Here is a 26,275-nt window from a genome sequence, read left to right on the forward strand (position 1 = left end):
ATATAGAGAAATTGTGTGTAATTCTTCCTGTACTTCTAAGAATAAATTACGACGATTGATGAATGAATTGTTCTTTGATCGCGGAAGACGATTGAATTTGATAATTCTCAGTCGTGGAATTTTAATTAAGTACGAAGCCGGAACGGAGTTTCTATAAGTGAAAGCCGATTAATCATCATTTCCCTTTTCTTGCGTACAATTTCCCGACTACCTCTTCTAGCCTGGACTTTTTCAACTGATAATGAATGCGATGCTCGTTCAATTAGCATTATTTCCTTCGAAGCTAATAATTTATCTACAGCATATATATCAACGTTACAACCTCGTCTTACACGTAGTCTCGGTGAAAGTAAATTCTCTCAGTTTCATGGTATATTTCTCTGAAATCAATTTCGCTGTCGTTGCATTAATGAAGTGCTGAGCGTGTTATCTTTAGGAATTCAACCGTCATTACCCTTCCTCGTTAAGAATCGATTTCTTGAGACAGTTTCACTTTTATCTCGCTCTGTACATTAGGAAACTCGTTTGAACCGGTACGTAATTGGTCGATGGGATCGTCTGAAATTAAACGGCGCGGCCGATTTTCTCCGGCACGATTCGATCGTTTCGAGTTGGGAATAATAGTCGGACAGGAGTCCTGATTGCGCGCTGCGGATCGACGAGCCGGAAAACCGCTAATTTTATCCCGGCGCCGCGCCGGTAGACACGGCGAACGGACGTGAATTATGAATCGATTACATAGCCGACGGTGACTCGCGACCGCTTCGTCCCGCGACGAGCACTTTTCACGGGCGCACGCCAGCTGCACGAGTTGATGCCTCGGGATGCAACAGCTTGCCTCCTCGTTACGAGCCTCCTCTCTCTCCTAATTGATACCACTTGTGCTTGTTCCGAACCGAAACCGAGTTCGACCGAGCAATCACGCTCTCCTGATTTCTTACTCCCTTCTTTCTTAAATTCGAAAGTTTGGAATACTAATGTCTTAGAGACTTCATGATAAAAATAATTCAACAAATTTCAATGCATGCCTCGAAACTTTCTCAATCTCAACGTCGCTCGTTTTATTCTTTCACTGCCAGTAAACTTCAAATATTGACACGTTGATTCATGAAGATGTGCAATGAGCTTCGAACAAGGAAAGGGAATTCCCGGAACAGTGAAACTCGTCAATGGCCGATTAGGCAACGTGCGTCCAGTTCATTTGCATAGATTTCTAGAGGCATCCCCAACGGGGTCGCTTTAACGCGGTTACTTCGCCTTTGGTCACGGCCGGAGGCACGGCGCAGGATGCGTTTCGCGATTACGGCGAGGTCGTAGGTGCGCCTTAATTTCGGGTAACTTCATTTCGCTCGAGAGAGACACTGGCCTGATTACGGATTGACAGAGAGGCCACGAGCCGGAGGAAACAATCCACAAGAGACGTCTGGCTATTTCCGTCGAAAAATGTCAGTTACTTTGATTGCAGCCTCGCGAGGCACACCGTGACCAGCATATTACTATTATTATTTGCTTCATCGGCAAACGAGAGGCAAATCGACGGTCCTTGGCCAGATGACGACTTTTTCCCTATGCGAGGACGTGGAACGCTTTAAACGTTCGTCAATGAAGAACCGCAAGATAAAAATAGCTTTTACATGACTTCGTTGAAATTCTATAGTTATAATAGCAAATTTTTTGGCATAGATATTTGGTAAGAATTCTTTAAAAATTAAAATATGTTACTTTATATACTTTTAAGCTTCATTTATCTGTTACTTTAGTAATAAAATACATTTTGGCATAATTGCATTGTGTGTACTTAAATAAAATGTAATCTAGAATAAATCGCTAATGAATTCTGTAATACTAAGTATGCAATAACAATGCAGCTTCTAGAGTCCTCCAAGGTCGAGGGTGAATTTTTGCGCGATTCAATCCGATTAAACAGTACGGTTAGATTCGATAACAAGCATGCGAAATGGTCAGTTCAGTAGTAATTCAGACTACTCATGTACCTTCGAGTGTTGCTCAGAGCGAACTCGCCTTGAGCGAAACGATATCAACAAATGGTCGGATATCAGACTATCAGGGGAATAATGTTTCGTTTCGTGGGCGTATCGGTGACAATTTTCCATACAGCGTTTTAAGTAAAAATTTTAAACACAAATTTCATGCGCTTGTAGAAAAATGGTATACATAGCAAATATAGAAAATTCATTCAATGTCCAAGCAGACACAAAATATAAAAATGGATGATTTTTTAAATACGAAAGAAATTCCTAATTAGATTTCATTTCCTACATTGACATTGCTAATAGTTTATTTTCCATGCAAATTTGCAGTCTAGTTCTAAGTAAAGATTCATTGCGTTCATAAAAAGATTATAAAAACTACCAAATATCCAAGATCGAACAGGAAATGCATATTATTATCCTTGAAATGTAAAACAAAGTATCTATATCTGAATTAATGGATGCTGTATTTTGCCTAGAAATGTTACAAGGACATCTAACCAAGTGCGACGAGTCAGGGATTGTTTTTCTTAACCGATAGTTTCGGATATGATGGAAAATTGTGAAGACGATGGATAGATAAAGTCGCATCGTGGACGATACCGAGGCAGTTGTTCAGAAATCCGGTCGGACGTGATCTGGAACGTCGACAAAAGAGGATCGGTCGCTTCTTGCTGGTCTCGCGATCGACGACGCAATGATCGTCGCACGTGTACCCGATCGAGAAAGACCTGAGAATACCGGTTCCCTCGGCCGTCGCCGAAACCACTCACTTTTTATCCGACGAAAAACAAAATACAAAACGAACTTTTTCTGCTTGCGACATTGAACGACCGTGGAGAAAGCTGACTGTTCGCCGTCTCGCATTGTTCCCGTTGCAACGTTAATTCCGACCTTCCGTTGGCCGATTAATGATGCATGACCGAGATGTCTGGCTTCGACAACCGATAATTAGATCGTTATTAATTGAGAGACCGCGTTGGTAGAATTTTTGATCGCGAACGTGAGGCGCAAAGCAGAGAGATTTTTCATCAGTTAATTGGAAGTGATTGCTTTGTACCTTATTGTAAAATTAATTAGAAATACAAAGCTTCAGGGTTTTGTTTAAAATTATCGTGAAAACTGCAGTCTAACTCTGTACTATATTTTCCCACGACAACCGCGATATTTCATTCCACTGTCCCCGTCATATAATTAGAACAAACGACGCTTTCTCCGCAAGTGAATGACCTGCATCTCTTTTGCACCGGTCATTAACAATTTTTTTTCTTCCTCGGCACATTAGCTTATCAGCGCTGAGCGAGCATATTTTTACTTCTTATCAATCTCGCGATGGAACTACACGGATGTAATAATCATGTGCGCAACAGTCGCTAATCAATGCGACAGAGGAACATTTGTGTTTATAATCCCCAGTGATCAAATCGACATATGCGTGCTCGTGCATTCACTTCCTTATAGTGTGTATTATAAAATCTAACAATTATTCTAAATTAACTATCAGATGTTGTTTAAAAAGAGACGCTATAGTAAATCATTAAATGAATTATATAGAACGAATGAATAAGGATTGTCATTCAAAACATTTTTCACTGATTCTGCCAACAAGGCTTGAAATAAATGAAAGGCCCCGGAAAAGGATGGAAAGCTATTAATCGTTCATCGGGGAACGAGGCTGGAACATCGCAATTATCGCGTTCGATAATTCATTCATTGGAAATCGGGATAGAGGAACGAGTCTCGCTTCGGCCACTAAATTCGAATTTAGTCGACCGCTAACGAGAAAATAAGCTGCCGGAGTGGTTGACTGAGAAAAAACACGGTAATCCCGGAGAACTTGCCCCTCAATGGCACTTATGTTGCTCGCGAAATTTTTTTCCATACGCCAAGGAAGAACAGCGAATGGGATACAGGAAAAATGAAGAAGCGTAACTCACGCGTTGCCAATATTACAGAGAATGGTAAACGCGGACTATTACCATCCAATGAAATTCCGCAGTTCATTTTTAATGAAGTAGAGATTTTATGCATTTACAGAAATATTCGATGTATTATACAAAAAATGGAAAAAACTTAATATGGATCATATGCATGTGTGACTCTGCACACTATTTTTGAGAGCCAAAGGAATCTAAAATTAGATCTGACTTTTAGAATGACATAACGAAACCTGCAGCATACAAACAGTATGCTTTCTAAAATCAGTCGAAGAGATCTATAATTCATTATTTTCCAACCGAATGAAAATCCATATCGGCTTTTACTGTAGCGCAAAGCGAATGTCGACGCTTGCTTCAACCTGATCACGCGTACATACGTATGTCACACAGTGAGTGCCTTCGATTAATTGAACAAAGGCCTGCGATCAATTCAATTTCGTCTTGCAGTTTGTTAAAACCGATTGACTTCCACGAGGCGCCACAGGTTTCCAAGAACGTTATGCAAGCGTCGCGCCAAGATCAAGCATGGAAACGCGCGTGACGACGAGGGTAACGATCGCCGATGTTCCTCAAATCGAGAGATCGTCCGGTGGTGGCAGGGACACCGGGTTCCACGAGGAAAAAAACAAGACGAACCGGCTAAGCCGTTTATTCATGCGGCTATCGTCCCAAATAAGTACGAATTGACCAAGACCTGTCCAAGTGTTGTTCCAATATACTACACAGACGCATTTTACCGATTCGAGAAATGATCGCCGGCTCTGTGGAATGTTTTGGACTACGTTCGCGATCGGGGACGAGGCTGGGTTACGTGATCATTGTTTCGCGCTTGTTTGTGTACGAGTTATTAGACGCAATTGTCGGCGAGCAGATGGCTCGTCGTTTCTGCGACGTTCCACGGATTTCATTCTCTCGACTAGTAAACATTGTGGTGCTTATACCATGCAGCCGAATCTTAACCTACGTTAATCGCGGTATATACTTTTTTCAAAGTAAGAATGCAAAGTAAAAAAGTTTATTAAGGAAAGTATTCATATTTCATTGAATTATATAAGGATGATTTTTTAAATACGAAAGAAATTCCTAATTAGATTTCATTTCCTACATTGACATTGCTAATAGTTTATTTTCCATGCAAATTTGCAGTCTAGTTCTAAGTAAAGATTCATTGCGTTCATAAAAAGATTATAAAAACTACCAAATATCCAAGATCGAACAGGAAATGCATATTATTATCCTTGAAATGTAAAACAAAGTATCTATATCTGAATTAATGGATGCTGTATTTTGCCTAGAAATGTTACAAGGACATCTAACCAAGTGCGACGAGTCAGGGATTGTTTTTCTTAACCGATAGTTTCGGATATGATGGAAAATTGTGAAGACGATGGATAGATAAAGTCGCATCGTGGACGATACCGAGGCAGTTGTTCAGAAATCCGGTCGGACGTGATCTGGAACGTCGACAAAAGAGGATCGGTCGCTTCTTGCTGGTCTCGCGATCGACGACGCAATGATCGTCGCACGTGTACCCGATCGAGAAAGACCTGAGAATACCGGTTCCCTCGGCCGTCGCCGAAACCACTCACTTTTTATCCGACGAAAAACAAAATACAAAACGAACTTTTTCTGCTTGCGACATTGAACGACCGTGGAGAAAGCTGACTGTTCGCCGTCTCGCATTGTTCCCGTTGCAACGTTAATTCCGACCTTCCGTTGGCCGATTAATGATGCATGACCGAGATGTCTGGCTTCGACAACCGATAATTAGATCGTTATTAATTGAGAGACCGCGTTGGTAGAATTTTTGATCGCGAACGTGAGGCGCAAAGCAGAGAGATTTTTCATCAGTTAATTGGAAGTGATTGCTTTGTACCTTATTGTAAAATTAATTAGAAATACAAAGCTTCAGGGTTTTGTTTAAAATTATCGTGAAAACTGCAGTCTAACTCTGTACTATATTTTCCCACGACAACCGCGATATTTCATTCCACTGTCCCCGTCATATAATTAGAACAAACGACGCTTTCTCCGCAAGTGAATGACCTGCATCTCTTTTGCACCGGTCATTAACAATTTTTTTTCTTCCTCGGCACATTAGCTTATCAGCGCTGAGCGAGCATATTTTTACTTCTTATCAATCTCGCGATGGAACTACACGGATGTAATAATCATGTGCGCAACAGTCGCTAATCAATGCGACAGAGGAACATTTGTGTTTATAATCCCCAGTGATCAAATCGACATATGCGTGCTCGTGCATTCACTTCCTTATAGTGTGTATTATAAAATCTAACAATTATTCTAAATTAACTATCAGATGTTGTTTAAAAAGAGACGCTATAGTAAATCATTAAATGAATTATATAGAACGAATGAATAAGGATTGTCATTCAAAACATTTTTCACTGATTCTGCCAACAAGGCTTGAAATAAATGAAAGGCCCCGGAAAAGGATGGAAAGCTATTAATCGTTCATCGGGGAACGAGGCTGGAACATCGCAATTATCGCGTTCGATAATTCATTCATTGGAAATCGGGATAGAGGAACGAGTCTCGCTTCGGCCACTAAATTCGAATTTAGTCGACCGCTAACGAGAAAATAAGCTGCCGGAGTGGTTGACTGAGAAAAAACACGGTAATCCCGGAGAACTTGCCCCTCAATGGCACTTATGTTGCTCGCGAAATTTTTTTCCATACGCCAAGGAAGAACAGCGAATGGGATACAGGAAAAATGAAGAAGCGTAACTCACGCGTTGCCAATATTACAGAGAATGGTAAACGCGGACTATTACCATCCAATGAAATTCCGCAGTTCATTTTTAATGAAGTAGAGATTTTATGCATTTACAGAAATATTCGATGTATTATACAAAAAATGGAAAAAACTTAATATGGATCATATGCATGTGTGACTCTGCACACTATTTTTGAGAGCCAAAGGAATCTAAAATTAGATCTGACTTTTAGAATGACATAACGAAACCTGCAGCATACAAACAGTATGCTTTCTAAAATCAGTCGAAGAGATCTATAATTCATTATTTTCCAACCGAATGAAAATCCATATCGGCTTTTACTGTAGCGCAAAGCGAATGTCGACGCTTGCTTCAACCTGATCACGCGTACATACGTATGTCACACAGTGAGTGCCTTCGATTAATTGAACAAAGGCCTGCGATCAATTCAATTTCGTCTTGCAGTTTGTTAAAACCGATTGACTTCCACGAGGCGCCACAGGTTTCCAAGAACGTTATGCAAGCGTCGCGCCAAGATCAAGCATGGAAACGCGCGTGACGACGAGGGTAACGATCGCCGATGTTCCTCAAATCGAGAGATCGTCCGGTGGTGGCAGGGACACCGGGTTCCACGAGGAAAAAAACAAGACGAACCGGCTAAGCCGTTTATTCATGCGGCTATCGTCCCAAATAAGTACGAATTGACCAAGACCTGTCCAAGTGTTGTTCCAATATACTACACAGACGCATTTTACCGATTCGAGAAATGATCGCCGGCTCTGTGGAATGTTTTGGACTACGTTCGCGATCGGGGACGAGGCTGGGTTACGTGATCATTGTTTCGCGCTTGTTTGTGTACGAGTTATTAGACGCAATTGTCGGCGAGCAGATGGCTCGTCGTTTCTGCGACGTTCCACGGATTTCATTCTCTCGACTAGTAAACATTGTGGTGCTTATACCATGCAGCCGAATCTTAACCTACGTTAATCGCGGTATATACTTTTTTCAAAGTAAGAATGCAAAGTAAAAAAGTTTATTAAGGAAAGTATTCATATTTCATTGAATTATATATAGATAGCTTGTTAATTATATAAATGTAATAAATGAAAAACACAGAAGTAATAAAAAATTATAATAGACCGCTATATCTATTATAAGTGTAATAAACTAGGATGCAAAAATAATAGAATTTCTAAATACTTTTCCATCGTAAACCATGTAAAAACGTGCTGAATAATAGTTTTACTCACCGCAGAAGCTGTCCTCCGCGCAAAGCTCCCCAGGATCCCGGATCCAGCTCCAATTTTGATCACCTGATAGTCTCTCCCTCGGAAACACTTGTATATCACACCGTTCGAATTACGCTCGCACTACGGTCACTAGCCACAGACAATGTCACGCTCACAGAGATATGAAAAAACGCGAACAGACGCGAACAACAATGCCACGAGAGAGTCACGTACCGGTGAATAGAATTCTCGCAGCTAGCTATCGTTTCGAATGAATTGGAATTAGAAGAGTCACACTCGTGAGTAAACAAGGTCAACGCGAAGATCCAACACGATCTTCTCACTCTATTGTTGTCGGTCCGAGTGTCACTCGCGGATGAGTCAAGGATAAACAATCGATAGCAGGGGTGGCTTTGCGAACTTCGTTTACTCCGTTTTTTAAGACCTTGATCGCGCAGAGAATCGCACTTGTGTACGGTTGAAGCCGAATAAAAACGCGGAACGGGTATGGCGAACGCGCGTTCGATCGGTTCGCCCTCGAGAGGAGGGTAGACGCGGCCGATCGTTGGTCGCGAGCGTCGCCGAGCGAGAGAAGTTCGACTGCGTGTCCGAATGGCACAGTGGTTAGCGCGATTCTGCCGCCGCTCGCTCGGCCGACCTTACCCGCCCGAAGCCCCAAGCGCCGCGCCGCCCGCGTCGCGCGCAACTCTCTCTCTCTGTCGCGCGCACTCCACTACTCCGTGTGCCCCCTTATCGCTGCCCAAACATGCCCGTTGCTTTTCCTCGCCTTCCTTTTCAACCCACCTGCCAACCCCATCCCCTGCCGACGGTTGTTTTGATGCCACGCTTTTGTCGCTTTCGAGCCGGCCGAAGCCGATGCTTTCCAAGGGACGGGGAATTCGAATCGCGGCGGTAAGTCGGTCTTTTTTGTCGATCTCGACGGCGTGGTTACAACTGGTAAATGCATGTACATGTGAGAATTTGACGAATAACGGAGGACTCGAAATTGGCGATAGCGATTTCTCCTGTTTCATCTGAAAATTGAAATCCTGTGAAGTTAAAAAGAATTAAACTTTAAACCTCATAAGAGACGTGTTCAACTCCTTTTTAATTCCTGTCACAATATTTTATAACGACAGCTTACAGATGAATGGTCTCTGAAAGAGTTTGACATACGTCGCAATTATTCATTTAGAATTTTGGAAAACTCAAGCTGGGCGTCGATTAGAAATTCTAATGTAACAAAGAAAATTTGAAAACGTTTTCAACGAATTGCACGGTCGTTCTAGTTGGAATTTCATTTTACACAGACCAAAAAAGCAGCAGGCGGTTATTTCACTCGGGGGAGTGAACCGACCTGTTGTCGATCGCCGAGAATTTCGTCTGGACCGATGTTCTAGTTGGCCGGCCGCATTCGTTTACGTGTATTGTTACTGAAACTAGATTAAACCGGCCGATATTGTCTTCAACGACGTCCGTAATCAGAACTCGACGTGCATAATTGCGTTTTCAGTGACGCGCAGATGCGCATCGGGACGCAAATGGAATTAGCTGGCTCTGGTGTACACGTTAAAATCTATCATAAACGAATATCGGCTACGTTCTATTCAAAACTGAAGCTATTTCGCCAGTAAAAGGTATTTCGGCTATTCAACCGCATTACAAATTATTTTCAACCTGTTCCGAAACAACAGACTCCGTGCTGTGCAAAATGTTTTAAATGTTTTACAGAATAAACGGGAAATAAAACAGAAAATTTAATCGCTGAATAAATGAAAATGAACTTTAGAATAATATAATTGTGAAAAAAGAAATATTTTTTAGAATGTGAATTTTTCACGTGTTGTACAGGAAAAAAAAAAATATTGAATGAATTTTTTTGTTTCATATTTTATGTTTGAAAGTTTTATGGGAAATAGATAATTCGGGGAAGAGAAATGAATTGAAAGAATTAAAACGCGAGCCGGAACGGGAGATATTTCGACCAGCGTTTATTTTATTACTTCGTATTTAATTTATTTCCTAGAGACGCGTGCACCTGCTGCGGATGATATTTACATATCTGGCAGCATTTCATCGTTCCCTTTGCGTTCTGCCATGTATCAAATAAATTCGCTGGGAAATTAAAAGGCAACGTGTCGATTATGTTAATTCTCAGCAATCGCGATATTATAAATACCACTGATTATAAGTGTGACGTGTGTTAGAAAATTGAAAAAAGAGCAAAAATATGAATACTTAGGATTTAATCTGCTATCAAATTTTGGTAATAGAAATTTGTCTGACGAATTTTAGCTAGATTCTCATCTGATTATTCAAAATATGTACATGATCATTGAACAACTAGGAGGTAAAAACTTTCGTTCATACAAAATTTCAAAGCGAGAACCGGCTCTGTAATAGGAGCTCATTCGGAAGTTAAATTATACGTTCCCCGATGCGGTCGCAGAGGCAAACACGATTCATTTCCGATGCGAACTGCTGTCAAATGGGAAAGTTTTTTCCATGCGAACAAAAGCCATCGCAGTAAAAGAGAAAATTCAGTCGCCGCGTTATCGGCAGTTTAATTAAATTCATTACTCCTAATATTGATGCATCAAGGATAAAATGTTTGGTCTTTAAAAAAAAAAATACCAGAAATTATGATATGCGTCGACATAGAATTCGATCTTCTACAAAATTAATAACAGTGATAATTATATCTATTGGCTTGGTGTCAAAATGAGTTGTATGTTCTATATAGAAATTAAAACTTTGCATGTCGGATGTCAAAACTCTTCATTCAATAAAATTGCGAAAGTAATAGCCTTGTTTGAAAAAATATACAAATAGCAAAAGCTTTAATTCCTTCTTTGTGCATTGGAAAAGAAGTCTAAAACAGCAATTGAGTTAAGAATTACTTGAACACAGCTTTTAACTGCTAATATCTCACCTTCATGAATATTAATATTGGTACCTCTTTTACGAAGCTATCTATGTTTATAACAATTTTTTTTCGATTCTGCAGTTCAGAAGCTAAATGACGCATTTTGAATAATTCCGTTCACGTTTGTTCCGTGACTGAAAAGTTTAAGAACGAAATGAAAGCGTGGTTTATTCCTTTCGAGGAGCCCCGAAACTTCAAACAACAACTACGCTTTTCTTGTGTGCCTACTTGGCCAATATTTTCAGCCTTTGTGGTGCCTCTAGCATCCTCGAACCACGCGGCGGAAAAAATTTACGGAAACATTTAAATTACTCGTGTAAACTCGTGAAAATTCTATGAATACGTAATTCCTCAAAAGCGCTTTGAAAATTTACACCCCATTGCTATTTTTATGTTACTAATCCTCACGCAGCGCACATGTTCCGTCAGTTTTGCAAATTTTCAATTTCATACGTTGAGTTGTAAAGACATAAAAATTTCCTTTTACAATTTTCATATTAAATGTAACAAAATGTTCATCTAATTAATATTTTTGTACATTTAAGTTCGTTAATCTTCTCGCTAAACATATTCTTAAATAGTTTGAATATAAATATTTAAATTCGAAAAAAGTATTAATCTAATCTAAAAGTCTGAAATTCGAAGGGCAACAGCTACCAATTTTTATAACGAACCAAAAATAATTTCTTTCACCGATTTTCATGACTCCGAGGTACGTGTTGGGACACGAAATGCATCCAGTAGCTCTGGGTAGGACGAAAGGCAAGGAAAGAGGTCCTCATCGAATTGCATCGCGGATCGATAGAAACGAACGTCGTCGCTGGTCCTGGTGAAAGTCTCTCTCTCGCGGGAGAGACACGACGAGAAGAGAGGAAAAAAAAAAGAAGAACGAAGCTGCTGTAACCGTGCGAGAAAGTTGAGCTGCGAGTATATACAGCTGACACGATTTTCCGTCACGTACTTTATAACTCCGACTAAAGTCCTCGTACTCCTTTCACATTCTGCAACCACGTCTCTTTTCCTCACTCGCTGTTTTCTGAAGTGCCCTCCCAAACAGATTGCGACGGACGTTATAAGAAAATTGTCACAGGTCATTAGATTCTTCTGTAGATTCTCTTCCACATCGTCAATAACAAATTCCCAACTTGAAATCATCCTTATACACGATCTTAACTTTTCAGAAATGAAGAGTACTCTAGAATCTTTTAATTTAATTAAACTCTAGTATTTCTTTTAACGATCCTTCCCCCGAGTAATGTACGAATTAAACGAAGCACGATGCAATTGATATTCAAATACCAGGGCAGGCCGTGAATCACTTTCGTTCACCGCGGTTATTCAAGAAAATATCATCCCGGCAACGGGAAAATGTCAGACGCGTCGGTGAACGCGCGACGAATTCGCAATTCCACGACGAGGCTACTCGCGGTCGATTCCGTGGGCCGTGGGATAGGTATCACTCGACACGGTAGCCTCCCTCGCCGCTTCCATAATTCAGCCCGCGAAACGTCGGCCAATGATAAAGCGATATTGTGTTGTAAATTTATATGACGCCCGATGCGTTTCGGTAATGAGATTCGCTAACTGAGGAAATGCGCCGAGGCATCGAGCCCGCCCTTTGATTTGTTGCAGATTCCCGTAAACAGAATGTAATCCCACGAAAGTAATTACGTCCTGCGCGGATAATCTCCTTTGTTATCCCATTTGCATTATTGCCGTATGTATACGCACAATTTTTCTGATCATTATCATCAAAGAATGAATTACTAAGCGAAATATTGTATTAATTATTATTGTAACTACTGTTTTATTAACCAATGTAACAGTCATTAAATATAATACTATCAAATATTGTGTTAACATGAGTACGATTATTGTATGAAATATTGTATTAATATTTATTATAATATTCATAGCGTGGAATGTATAATGCAAATGGATTAAAGTAAATATTATTGAAAAGAGTGTACCGAGGATTAGCTTGCTTAAATTGATAATAGGAGGAACTGCAAGTAAAATATGCGAAGCTGAGGCTGAAATTAGTCCTCCCTTTGTGTAGCTACATACTTCGTGTAATGGGAAGAATTGGATGCGCAAAAAATTCAGGTGAATTACGCGATTTAAACTAATCATCCCACGCGTTCCCTTTTTACGTAAATTGCTTGTTAACTTACTCTTCTCTTTGTGCTTCGTGTAATTTATGAAAGTGCTCGAATAAAATCTGTAGAAGTTTAATCCTATAAATTCTTGCCCTTAAGATAAATATTGAAAATACAAGTTAATTGGCGAGAATGTAAAATATGCATTTGCCTGGGAACGAATAACGCGCGGAAAGGATTTAAGAAACGAGGTATTGAATGAGGTAACCCGAAATATACGCGTGCAGCAAAAACTGTGTGATTTAACACTTTTACGGGGTACCACGGAACAAATTGTGACCCGCGCAATACTGGGAAATTGCACCCGCCATGTAATTTATGCAGCCAGCAATATCTCCACGGTAAATAATAAATACAGCAAAAAATACTCCTTTATCTGAAAATATATTTCAAAGGGATTAATCGATTAAGCTTTGATCATTAGAGGTTCAGGTCTTCTGGATAAGATCTTCAAGACGTGAGATATTCATTTCCAATGTCCAACAGTTAGAGATTTTTCAACAACCGGAAATCGGTGGTTCCTTTAGGATAGTCAGCAGAATTTCGGTTGCATATCGATTGGAGAGAGGTCGACAGGGTGCGCAGGTCAGTTCACCTAAGTTCTGCTTTCCCTAATTGTACTTGTTGCACTTGGGGTCAGATGCACACAGCCCTGGATTCGGCAGCGTGCCAAATGTTTGACAAACGGCGCGCCAGCACGCTGGCCCCTTCCCCGCATCCGGAACAGATATTTCCTATCCTCGCATCCCACGTCCTGACGGATCCTCCTCTTTATTCATAAATGAAAACTTTGCCAGAATACTTCTCCCTTCGCTTACCCCTCGAGTTTACTTAAGAACTTCAAAACTTATATTTGATTCAATCTAAAGGAGGATTTCCTCTCAATTTTTCTTCGTGGCAATAAAAATTTTTTGCCAAAATTGCATTCTGCCAAATGTGAATGTTTATTAATACACGAGAGTACGAAATTATGGAAGTATGTAACAGCGAAATTGTGGCTGGGCGTAGAAAGTTTTCGAGAAGATTTCCAAATAAATAATACCACCGGCGGGGGAAAGATTAACGGAGATATGAAAGGCACTCGACATTATCGTTCACGGAATTCCATGCGGAAATAGTTCGCAACATGAAACATAATTGCGATCCCAGGAAATTACACAGCACCCGTTTCGCGTGTTTCGTTCCATTTATAATTATCTAATTCTCGAGTAGGTACAGTTGCAGCTACTTCGATTCCCGCTTTTCCTCTTACCTCATTCCCAGCAATAAAAGAAAAACAAAACGTTGATATTTCCATAATCCTCTACAATATCGTGTAATTTAAAAATTATCAGCTACTGACATCAATTATTCACTGCAGTTCCTCGATCAGATAAAAAAAAACCACAAATCTAATTAGAATTTCCATTCGACAAGCCGAAACAAGATTATAAATAGGTAAAAAATCAATAACAGCTCGAGTATACGACTATTTCGCACGTAATAAGGAACTCTCCATGTATTAAAGCGAAACGACCTACGACATAGAGCTCGTGACACCCGCGAGAGCCGCGTTTAAGACTTAACATCGTCATCGTCTGGACACGTGAAACGCGTATCGTTACGAAGCAGTCGTTCGACGCGTTTAATTAAACGCCGGGTTAATGATCGACCGGGAGTGGAATTCGCCGCGTGTCACCCACAAATTACAATGGCTCGATGAGTTTATGTAAGGGCCAGTTTGTGTTCCGGTCATTAAGCATTATTATAACGTGCCCAGCGGATCCATTACGCTATCTCTGTGCTTTGATTACAATTTACCCCATAATTATCACCATGACCAATCTACGGAGCACGATGAATAATTGTTTTGCGAAAAGCATTATACTTTTTTGATATTGTTGATACTCTTCAGAAATGTTACATGGACACAGCAGGTAATCCTATTCTGGGGGAGGGGGAACAATGTTTTATGCAGATTGCAGAAGAGATGCGAAAATATTTGCCCTGCGGCAATCGTGACCCGATCGAAAAACGACAATGCGCGATGCGATGATAAAACATTCCATTAAACTTGGCTATGGGAAAATCGAACGCCTGCCATCTTTTCATCGATTACTTTTATTTAGCGATAAAACAAAATTGAGAAATTGTACATATTGAATTTTGGAATTGGATTTTTGAAAACATCGAATGATGGCCACGGATTTAAAACACAATTCCTATGTTTTTCTATCACGAATGAAATACTGCCATCCGCAGATTTTTCGTCAGTTCGTAAAGATTCGTTAAGTTCACGCCGGTGAATATTTCTTCTTAAAAATGCGTCGACCTACAGTAAAATATTTTCCCATTCACAATTCCCAACTCGACTAGAGGAACACGCGGAGTCGTCCATATTCCATAGGAATCGCAGAGAGGTGAGATCCAAGGTTCAACAAACCTCGCGAAGAATTTGTTTGACGGCGTGTCAACGATTCCCATTATCGTCGATCCTTATTTGCTCTGTCAATAACGAGTCGGCGAGGAATCTCGCGGTCGCGAACAGTCTGGGGAACAGGATTCCTGGCGAAACGCGAGACGCGGATCGCTCGCAATAATCCCTCGACACGAGGCTATAGTAAATCAACGAGACCTGGAGCACAACGCTGGCCTCGATACATGGCTTCCCTCTTTCACGATTTTTCGCTATTATTCAACTATTTATCACGATCGCGACAGTGATTTATATCGCGATATCGCGCGGGGCCATCTACTTTTTTCAATATGCGCGAAAGTGACATTTTTATCGGCTAAACCGAGGAAACGATCAAAATTGAAACGGTACTTGATTGATATTTGTGATGTCCACGTTTAAGACAGAAGATCTGACAATTGATTTGCATCATTATAAGTACAGGGTGGTACAGGTACACCTAAATGTAGACACCTAAATAACTTCTGATATTTAGGTGATATGTAGATGGGCCACCCTGTGCAATAGTATGTATTATTCATCTAGATTTTTATTAGTTGTTCTTGTGTCATATTAAACATTATATGAGCCATTCCATTAATTATTACTTCAACTGTTGTAACAATCATTATATGCAATATGCTATTAGTTTTAATTATAATATTTATGTACGATGCAGACGAGTTAAACAGCGAGTCATATTCTTTCATGAGTGTCAATAAGTGTCCTGACCTAGTAATTGTAGAATCTGACTGGCAAATTTTCGTAATGGGAGCAATTTTCTACAGACAGGAGGAATACAATGGAACAACGTTGGCACAGGGAACGTTGGTGCAAGGAATACAAGGTTTATGATTATCGTCGAATTCCAGGCGCGATAAAAATCCGACTTTCCGTGCCAGTGAATTGCAAGACGCGTTTCAATATTCTCCCGAAGTATCGCTGTTTGCGAAGCAATCAGGAAATAGCATAGCTCGACGAAAAATGGTGAATAATTCATATCGATGCTATCACTATAGCCATGCACGATAGTAACTTTTAAAGTTATGCCAATTCTGTCTGCGTGACGCACAGACCGCAGTGATGTAAGTGCAATTCTGTGATTGCGATTATCGGTATAAGGAAAACCTAATGACTCGGATAATTGCTGTTTCTCGTTTTGCGTTATTTCGTTCCTGTCGCCGTTTCTTTTTTTTTTTAAGAGACGCAATGGAAGCGGAACTGGTCGAAAAATTGCCGCTTGGACAGCAGCGAGTACCTCCCTCCCGGGCCCGAACAATTCCCTTAATTGTTGCAATTAGATCAACTAGCCCGGCATTCGCCGGTTAATTGCTCTCTAATTAAATCAACTTCCAACACTGTTTCCATCCACGGCGAGAAAAGGATTAGCTTAGTAAATAATACATCCGTGGCAACTCGATCGGAACTGTGACCGATTGTTAAATTAATTCAATTTAATTGTTCGTTAATTAACGAGCAAATTCTCAACTCAGCAGAATCAGAAAGGAAATAAGAAGTACGAGGACAATAATCCGATTCAATTAAACAAGACAGAATTAAATATCTTTTCATCTGTGGGAAGGGTGTCTAAGAATAGAACTATTGTTGCATGGCCTTAATGCACGAACAAACGGACAGACAATTCCATCGATAGACATGATCGATTTTTACATTACCGGTAATTGTACTATGGGTTAGACCCGGAAATTATTTCACGGTCGAGGAGTACGTCAGTCGATGGCAAAATGCGCGTTGCATCGCCGGTTTTAAACATTGAAATTACACAATTCGTTAGCAGTAAACTCGCCGTTTGCCTTTACTTTGTTACGCTGTAAAATGTAACAACAAACTCGTATCGGCTTTACTGCTTGCTCTTAGTCGTTCCTCGTAAAAATGAAAGTAAGCAAGCCCAAATTCTGTTATATGATCCTGCGCTATCAATCTTCGAAATACCGACAGCGCTTCACAAATCATTTCATCAGAACAATAACAAGAAAATCTCTTTTAGCCGTGATGTTAAAGGAACAGTATTACGGTCTGGGAACTGTCCAAAATCTCTGGTGCTAATAAATCTACGTTTCACGGGAAATTCATATTAGAATCGGAAATATAACACGCATGCAGTGGATTGGATTTCGATATACATTTCAACGAAGGAAATGAACATATGAATAAAAAAAACTCAGCTTCATTTCCTCGCTTTGTGATTATCAAAAAATTGGAATTCGTATCGGAATTTGTATCGCTTGCGGTGGTAATCGCAGGTGTCTGTAAAATGAAATTCATTTGTCAAATCGTCGAGAAGATAATTGTCCATACTAGGGGTCGCTTTAATTAGTAACTCGCGTTTAATGGAACGTAGCTTTGAGTACGCACCTCAATTTTGGGAATTCTAGAAGCTTGCCGAACGCCACGGCTGCCTGTTTTTCCTCCTTCCCTTTCAGAGGAATCGCACCACCGGTGATTAATGGAACTCGTTGAGTAATTAATTCTAATTTAACAGGTTGTGTAACAGGTTGTTTGAAAGGAGTGAAAATTAATCGAGAAACACGACTATCGCAGGCTTCACGCAGCGTAATACTTCGGAATTACGTAGAAAAACTAATTACGTTCATTCATTACTTGAATCTAAAAAAAAATGCGACTCTCTTTCTAGTAATAATAAATGTAGCTGCTCGCTTTCATTCTCTACGCGTACTCTCTACAATTTGACCTCGTCAGAACGCGCAAGCTATAACGAGTTACCAAAAGGCAAAGGCTAAAATAACGAAGCTATTTCAGCCCCGACCGCAGGAAATAATAATGTATGGTTCTGTGGAAAGTTTCCTCGGCTCGTCGAAAATTCTCGGATTGACGGAAAATTATTGGTAAAATCTATCGACTGGCGGGTGCAGCGAGGCGAGGCAAACTGCCGCTAATCACCAGCGAAAATCTCGATTTAATGGTCGACGAGGGGGTTGGACCGGACCGGTGCACGTGGAAGCTGCCGATGCACAACGCCTAGCCGAACAAAAACCGTCGTCTGGTCCGCTCGCGTGCGTCGCCACGATAAATGCCACCGCGCATCGCTGCATACACACCCCGTTACGTTTTATGCAAAATAGCCGAGCCGCGGATTTATCGATGAATTCACACACGCGGACGTTTCCGTGAATCCGTCTTCATTCTATCCTTTCCCCCTCGAATACCTCTACCAAGCTTCCTCCAAAACTATTATTTCGCAATTCTCGCTTAGATTCAAATAGGTTTTATGAAGATGAGAAAATGATAAACACTTCTAGACGATTAGTGTTACATTTTCTTTATTATAAGAAACCGTATTCTATTCTAAGACTCGATATTAAACTTTATAGATTATTATTAGACTAGACGTGTACATCATCAAGTATACTCTAATCTTAAATTCATCGCATCCTCGAGTTCTATTATCGACAACGCCACTCTATCATGTTCCACTAGTAACACATAAGACTTTAACCCTTAATCGACAACCCATAAATCTCTAACGTTCAAAACAAAAGACTACTCCAAAGAAGCATATCGATCCAAGATACAATATTCATCTGTAATAAGAAACGATGGTTTGACAAAAATGTGATAGATTTGATATAGAATCCAACCAATCGCAACCCGCAAATGAAACCGAAAGAAGGATACCGCGTTTGGCATCGGACGAAAATCGGGCGCCAAAGGGTGGCTACCCCCGCGGTGAGTTCGGGCTCAGGTTCTTAAAAAGTCAATTTCACGGGGCGAACGGCCAAAGGGGGATCGACAGGTTGATCGCGCGCGGAACCCCTCCCAGCTGCCTGTCCATCCCCCGGCGTTTTTACAGACGCGGACGTGAAACGAGCGACGGTCGCGTCGCGAAGAAGAGCATAAGCGAGCGCCACCCCTTCATATTGATCGTAGCCGGCTGCTAAACATGGCGCCGGGGGTGGCGTTCGCGATCGGCCTGATCCTCGTCGTCGGACAGCTGAAGGAAGGGCCAGGCACCCTCACGAAGACCTTCACCTTCCCCGAATATCCGTACAAGGAGACAACCAAGAATGTAAGTGCTATCATTGACCTACGAGCGTGAGAATCAGTATGCCGTTGAACGTTTACACGCTGGATAAGGTTATGGTGTAGGGGTTGTTTTGGAGATGTACCGCTTTTTGCACTGAACCGGTCTTATATCTGACAACAGTATTCACTGTAATAGTAGAAATGAGAGGAGATTCTGATCAGACTTTTTAGTAAGAGAACGAATCTTGCGGTACTCTTCTGATTTATATCTAGAATCGAGGGGAAAATATTGGTTTTCAAGTTCATTATTCAGTATCATAATTATAGTTGTTCTATCTTTACCGACACTTCGCGGTTTCATATTTATTATTTAAATCTCCTGACTTTCAATACTGTGTTTTGCCATACGTAATATATCGAGATCGCTTCGAATCGAGGTAGTATTTCCACGAGAAACGTAAGATTAATTCTGTAATGCTGGCCGAAGGATTGGCATTAGTTCAAAGACGATGCTGTTACTCGGTAATAAAATAGAAAGAAAGAATCCCAGCAATCATTTTTAGATCAATTTTACGATTATCTTCCCGATATTTCCAATTATTTCTATTATTTCTCTTAAAAATGATATGATAATAAAACGTGTTCGAACGTGAATGAATTTAGACAGAGAGAAAGGAAACTGTCTTCAAAGGAAATTGAACGAGCAACAGCAGCAATAATAGAACTCATGCGAGGACTAATTGAGGTTAATCTTTCGAACAGGCACGAACCAATTGTTACGCTCAATTTTATGCGGTTATTGTGCGCGAGAAGCGCAATCGACTGTGTTTTTCACCGCGTGCCAAGAGTCTCTTTAGACAGTTCGTAACAATACATTTTCTCCAGGCTGTTTATTCGAGTGGAGCATATTTCAATATCAATTTCGCTTTGACCGGTATCTCATCGCGATATAACTCTCTCCCTTCCCCGCTCTCCCGCAGGAACTTCTCTTCAGGCAGTTCGAGCAGGCTTGCGAGGAGAGCGGCGCTTGCAAGATTATATCGCCAGAAAGAAACAGCATGGCCAAAACTAGATGCATTCGCGAATGCGTGTCACCGTCCTGTTACAAAGAGATCTACTTGTTCGACCAGGTATTCGAATTGAAACAAATTCGTAAATCATTTTCAACCCATTCGCATCATCAGCGAATTATAAATATAATTTTTAATCGTTAACATCAAAATAAAAATAATTCAATAGTGTATTGATTTTTTGGTATTAAACATTATATCAATCGTTAGATGAAGCATTTTATTGAATGACGGCATATGATGCGAATGGGTTAAACTACGCCAGGTGTATGGAATGTAACGACTGATTACAGCTAGAAGAAGGCGAGATCGACGTCAGATTAAACTCCTTCAAGGGTTGCTTCATGCAGCGCAACGGGCGACCGCGAAAGTAACAAAAACTTGCTGTCCCTTGAAAAGAAACTGAAGGGACGAGTACGACCGCCGAGCGACTGCGAAAGTCGAGCGAGCGTGGATTCTATAAGCGACGCGACAGACGCACACCACACGAACCGCGCGTCCGACCAGTTCCCGAGATAAAAGAAATATGAGAATTTTTAAGATACATCATCCGGCCGATGCATTTAGAGAGCGAGAAGAGCAATCAAGCTATTTAGCGATCGCAACAACAGACAGAAACAGAAACCACTATATTTCAGGATTACGCTGAAGCGCACGCGGACGGATTAAATTCGTCCCCGATTAATCTTTTTCTACTTTTTGTACGCACGTATTTAACATGTTACAATGTTATATCGAGGCAATGTTGCACAGATCGAATAAACTGTTAAAGCAAAACTCGCTTCGGAAGTGTCACAGAATATCCTATCTAATCCTCGTACTGCGATAACTAAAAACGTTATGACAGTCCCGTAGATAAATTGGTACAATATGTTTATCATTAAAAGAATTTCTGGATCAACAAATATAATTTAAAGAAAAGTATTTCATAACACTCACCGCATGAAGAAGACTGGAAAATCCAGCGCTGGTTTTTGAATCTTTTATTTCTTTCACGTAGCTTTTGATCAAGTCCAAAATCTCCTCGAATGGTGTTGTGCGAAGGGATTCCTCGTTCCATGGTGCCTCGTCATCGCAGTATCTCTTACGGTAGCTAAGCCACGTTGAAACGTATTCCAAAAAATCGGAGGATATGTAACGCGTCTCCAAGACGCTATATACGATATCATAAGTACTCATCAAGGTGCACAGGTGATACATCAGCCATTCTACGTGCTTACAGCAAAATTGTAGAAAGGCTTGCAAACATTGGTAAATCGTATCCCTTTGCGTTGGATCCCTCTGTAAAAAATTTCAATCAAATTTTAATTGACTAACATTAAATATTTTTGTTACAATCAGCAACTCACTGAATTATTTTACAGTGTGTATATATAATTTTGAAAATAAGCATTCTATTTTATGGTTCAGATTTTTAAAACGAAAACATTTTATTTACGTAAATTCTCGTTATAATTCTATTTCATTTATGCCGAACAAAATTCAAGATATTAAATAATATTTATTGCCCAGCATTGTTTGTTAATATAATTAACTTAAAATCACTCACTATTTCATGGACGATAAAAAGGGTCTCGTAGAGGTTGATCATGCCTTCGGCATGTTTTTCATCGAACCCGTCCAGTCTGATGAGCGAGCCGTCAATATTTTGAGTTAAAAGTTCCAGCACGAGTTGTATTCCATTGATCGACGAATGGACGGACCTCCTCGTATTTAACAGCAAATCGGCTAAACTCTGCACGTCAATCGTCAGCGGCTTAACGCGTTGGGACACGCAACGCTGGATGGATTGCTGATCGCCCGACAATCTATTATTTGCAGACCGTGCAATATCCTCGCACACCTGGATCGACGATTTTTTCTGCCAACGAATGATAAAAGCGAGCAGCTTCAAGCAGACGGCGGACAGCTCGGTCGTCTCTGCGGAGAAGCCTTGAACGACCAACTCCTTCAACAAATCCGGAGTTGAGCAGCACTTCTCGAGAACTATTAGGTAAAGAAGAAAAAGGAGAAGAGGTAGAAACGTGGAATTGTTTTCTGTATTTATCGAGGGTAAGTCTCCGTGAAATATGTACTCGTGAAAGACTGGATCCTCACGGACGTGACCAGCAACGCATACGACTGCATTACTGCTAACGTCCTCAGCTTCGAGTCCGCCTCTTGGCGTAGAATGATCGCTAGGAGACCGTCCGCGCAACGATTTCTAACGCTCGATATCAATAAGTTCGGCATTGACACGTTGGCTAATTCTAACACTGCTTTCATCTGTTCGTCTATTAAATATTTTTTCAAAAACATAGGGATGTATACAGGGTGATACGTAATCAAATTTTTTAAAAATAGACACCTTTTGATGGATCGTAGGTCGATATCAATTTCGGCAACATGTCCCAGGCAATCTCTGCAAGTTCCTTGGCATTATTCATGCGGATCATCTCTCTAATTCCCTTCATCGCTAAATTGATTATCTCCTCTGAGTACCCTTCTTGTATGACGAGCTATTTCCCAACAGATATTACATTACAGCACGTACTAGCTTATACCGTATTCACAGATTAGGGAACGTTTTGCATGTATACCAATAAATAGTGCTGCACTACTTCGCGGCAGTCCAACATTAACAGCGGTTTAATGTCGCCGTCAGACTCGATGAGCCAAAGGTTCATCGTCATGTTACGAAGATCCTTCGGGAAATCGACAGATTTCAGACAGTAGCGCAAGAGGTCTATGTGGTGGGTGTAACAATCGTGCAACGTGGAACGTCGCAACGCGGCTGCCAATCGTTGCACGGCTCTGTAATAATCCTGCTCGGTGCTCGGTGATGGATGCGATACGGACGCGAGAGCAAACAGAAACCATAAAACTTTCAAAACTTGAGCCTGTTCGGATTTAGGCAGATTGACAATTCTCGTGATTAACGATTTCAGGCATATCATATCGACCCTAAAATGTATCCATTCTAACTATCGACTCGTCAATAAACGTGAATTGAATTTTATTAAATATGACTTCGTACTCTCTGGTTCCATGGTAATGATAGTAGATTAGCGTTGCCAATGCATTCGAACTATTGCCTTGGTGAGCTATAACATCTCCCCAATATTTGGGTTCAAGTGGGAGATTCAATAATCCGGGATACAACGAATTTACAAAGGCTGTCTTTTGCTCGTCTGAATGATCGACTGGCATAGATTTATCAGCCAAGGTGGTTAGTATTCGGGATAGTAGCAGATAGGTACTGCGCCGCAACATTTCTCTAAAATATCAATAGTGAACCCAGGAATATCGAACCACGGTATGGACAGTGTAAACCATGCTTTTTATGAAGACGAATATCAAAAATAGGTTGAGCATTCTATAGTTCAGAATCTACATTCTCGATAGTGGAAGTCAGAATAAAAAAATTTAATTGTCAACTTATTTCATGTTATGAAACATGACCAAGTGATATTTTGGTAATCATTAAGGCTACTGATGGAAAGCTAAATATAGAAGTTCCATAATGTCCTTCAACGATTCCTGAACGACCGAGACTTACGGAAACGTGGTGGTTAAAAGTAAGAAATACTTCAGATATCCGTTGGCGGCCAACTTGTTTGACAAGTCGTGGTCGCAACCACTGCTCAGCATGTACAGATTGTTCAGGCAAGTGACGAGGTTCCTGGGAAATTTGACCTTGTCCATATAGTTTGACTCCTCCCTGCTCTGACGGTCGGAAATAAAAAGGCCTTTGACGAACGCGTAATTAAATACATGTCACATCGCGAACGACTAGAACTTACTTTAACATAAGGGACAAGCGTGTTCATCGTTGCATCGCGAATCGCCTTCGTTAATTTCCGTTTCGATTCCAAAACTTGATCGACCTCTTTTGTTTGGCTATGGCTTTCTGACACGCATAATCTGGATGAACATTATACTAAATTCTTAAGCCTTATTTCTGTATAAGAGTATTGCGAGGGTATGCAATCCCCGAAATTGACAATTTTAATTATAACAGAAATGTTGGTTTAACAATGTTCAGAAAGAACTAATATATTATGTAAGGGTTTCATAAGAATCTTATATAAAAGAAATTAAAGTGGGTATCGTCATCATTCCTGAGTGAGAGCATTGCAAAAATTGCAAATTTATAGAATTTATATGAAATCAAAAATCGCTTAGAAGGGGGAAACATAAGGAGCAGTTTCAAGTTGTATACAAATTTTAAAACTTTCTTTCCACTCTTAATAAGAAATATATCTGCAAATCTATAGGCAGTGAACTTTTGGATGCAATTTAGTACGATTACTACTTAAACATTTATGTCTAGCGTACGAACCGTGTGGCGGAAGCGCAAAGAGTACACAACGCGTCTGCGGCTAGCGAAATGGACACATCATCGTCACTGTACATGACGATGTCTTCCATTAAATTCAGAGCTTTGTGGCTGAGCTCGTACGCGTCGTCATTCACTTCGTCCTTCGTATCAATGTTACTAAGGACGAGACTCAATAGCTCGACGCCGGAGAACTTTATCTTCTGATCCAAAGGATTCTCCGAGATCAAAGATTTGAGGAAGGTCAGTAGTTGCCGCGGGACACAGACCATACCGATATCCACATTGAACTTCACTGATCTAATAATTATCATGTTCGCGATATACAATTTACGTTCTTTTACGGTTTCAATAATTTTATGCACAATTACACGCGCTGAACAACATTTACCTAAGAAGTATGTCGTTCATAATCGTAACAAGTTTCTCTAATAATTGTGTTTCCTTGGAGCGGGACTTTAGAATGCATACTGCGACTTTCAGAATAGCATCCATAGCATCCAGGGCTATGTAACTTTCATAAAACTTCCGGTATACGATTATTGCACTTAAGAAATCAATAATAGATCTGTTCGAAAGAAGGCAAATGTTTTAAGAAATCTACTATTATATACTCAGTATTTCGCATAAAACGTACCGAAGTAATCGATCTTTAGAAGTTTGCAAGAGCTCGAACATCGTCGAGAGCACATCGGATTTGATCAATTTTAAAAATACCGCCTTTTGGCCGGCAGCGTCTTCGCTTTCCAACAAACGGGATATTCGTTCGATGCACGAAACCTACGAGATTTTTTAGTTTTTCGATTTCGGCTAATATTTGAAGTAGTAAACGTCAATGGTATAACTTATTTTCACACGGTAAAAGAAACACGTCTGTTTAGAATGCATTTTTTAAACTGACACCACAAACACTTGATTTTACATAAAAACCGCGGTCTACTAATGAGAGACAGTCGTCCCCCGCCATAAAAGGTATCAACATTGTTGTAGAGTAACACCTTGAGTGAGATACATACCTGAGAACATTCATCGATCACCATTAGCTTCCTTCTCACGTCTGCTAACATGATATCGACATCTTCGGCATCTAACTGAAACAAAGGCTCCATTCTTTTGCGAATAATTGAACTGACACACGATCTTATATCACGAACACACGACGACGCCACTTTGTTTCGAATTGAAAGTAATAACAGAGAGAAACAGATGCCTCTGCGCAGATCTACGTGCATTTCTACGCATGCGTAAAAAATACGCACACAAACCGCATTTCCACCTGAATTATATCAAGGAATGCAGTAGTGTGTCCCGAAGGCAAGATTGAGCCGTCAGATGGTAGCATCTTCGTCGGGTTACCGCGTACCCTTATATACACGTAAATTCGGCAGTTTAAATAATAATTTTGGTTCGTTAATACAGTCCAGTATTCGCTTGTATTGCCTTCTCGTATTGTGTAATGATACGG

The 26,275-nt window shown here is 40.5% G+C and overlaps 3 protein-coding genes across 10 annotated transcripts in view; 1 reads left to right on the top strand and 2 right to left on the bottom strand.

Annotated features, from left to right (window-relative positions):
• Nucleotides 1–8,522, bottom strand: part of LOC108625260 (RNA-binding Fox protein 1) — a 232,621-nt gene extending 224,099 nt beyond the window's left edge. For all 8 annotated transcript variants that reach the window (XM_018025112.2, XM_018025110.2, XM_018025108.2 and 5 more), the window contains exon 1: nucleotides 7,920–8,522. The gene's annotated coding sequence lies outside the window, so the exon portion shown is untranslated. The remainder of the gene's footprint in view (nucleotides 1–7,919) is intronic.
• Nucleotides 8,523–8,557: 35 nt separating this feature from the next.
• Nucleotides 8,558–26,038, bottom strand: LOC108625251 (uncharacterized). Its single transcript, XM_026813802.1, has 13 exons — nucleotides 25,827–26,038; nucleotides 25,448–25,590; nucleotides 25,202–25,378; nucleotides 24,814–25,110; nucleotides 24,275–24,395; nucleotides 24,031–24,197; nucleotides 23,509–23,748; nucleotides 23,072–23,435; nucleotides 22,840–22,990; nucleotides 22,568–22,765; nucleotides 22,042–22,478; nucleotides 21,432–21,773; nucleotides 8,558–8,947 (listed from the first exon to the last, which is right to left on the bottom strand). The coding sequence occupies exons 1-13, from the start codon at nucleotides 25,917–25,919 to the stop codon at nucleotides 8,558–8,560; spliced, it is 3,120 nt and encodes a 1,039-aa protein (XP_026669603.1). The 5' UTR covers nucleotides 25,920–26,038.
• On the top strand, nucleotides 19,284–21,269 carry LOC108625259 (uncharacterized). The gene is made up of 3 exons (XM_018025103.2): nucleotides 19,284–19,465; nucleotides 20,403–20,552; nucleotides 20,786–21,269. Exons 1-3 carry the CDS (start codon nucleotides 19,340–19,342, stop codon nucleotides 20,864–20,866), a joined length of 357 nt encoding a protein of 118 aa, XP_017880592.1. The 5' UTR covers nucleotides 19,284–19,339; the 3' UTR covers nucleotides 20,867–21,269.
• Nucleotides 26,039–26,275: the final 237 nt, after the last annotated feature.

Source organism: Ceratina calcarata, unplaced genomic scaffold (assembly GCF_001652005.2).
Source record: "Ceratina calcarata isolate Rehan_Ccalc_2016 unplaced genomic scaffold, ASM165200v1 scaffold350.2, whole genome shotgun sequence".
NCBI classification, from domain to species: domain Eukaryota; kingdom Metazoa; phylum Arthropoda; class Insecta; order Hymenoptera; family Apidae; genus Ceratina; species Ceratina calcarata.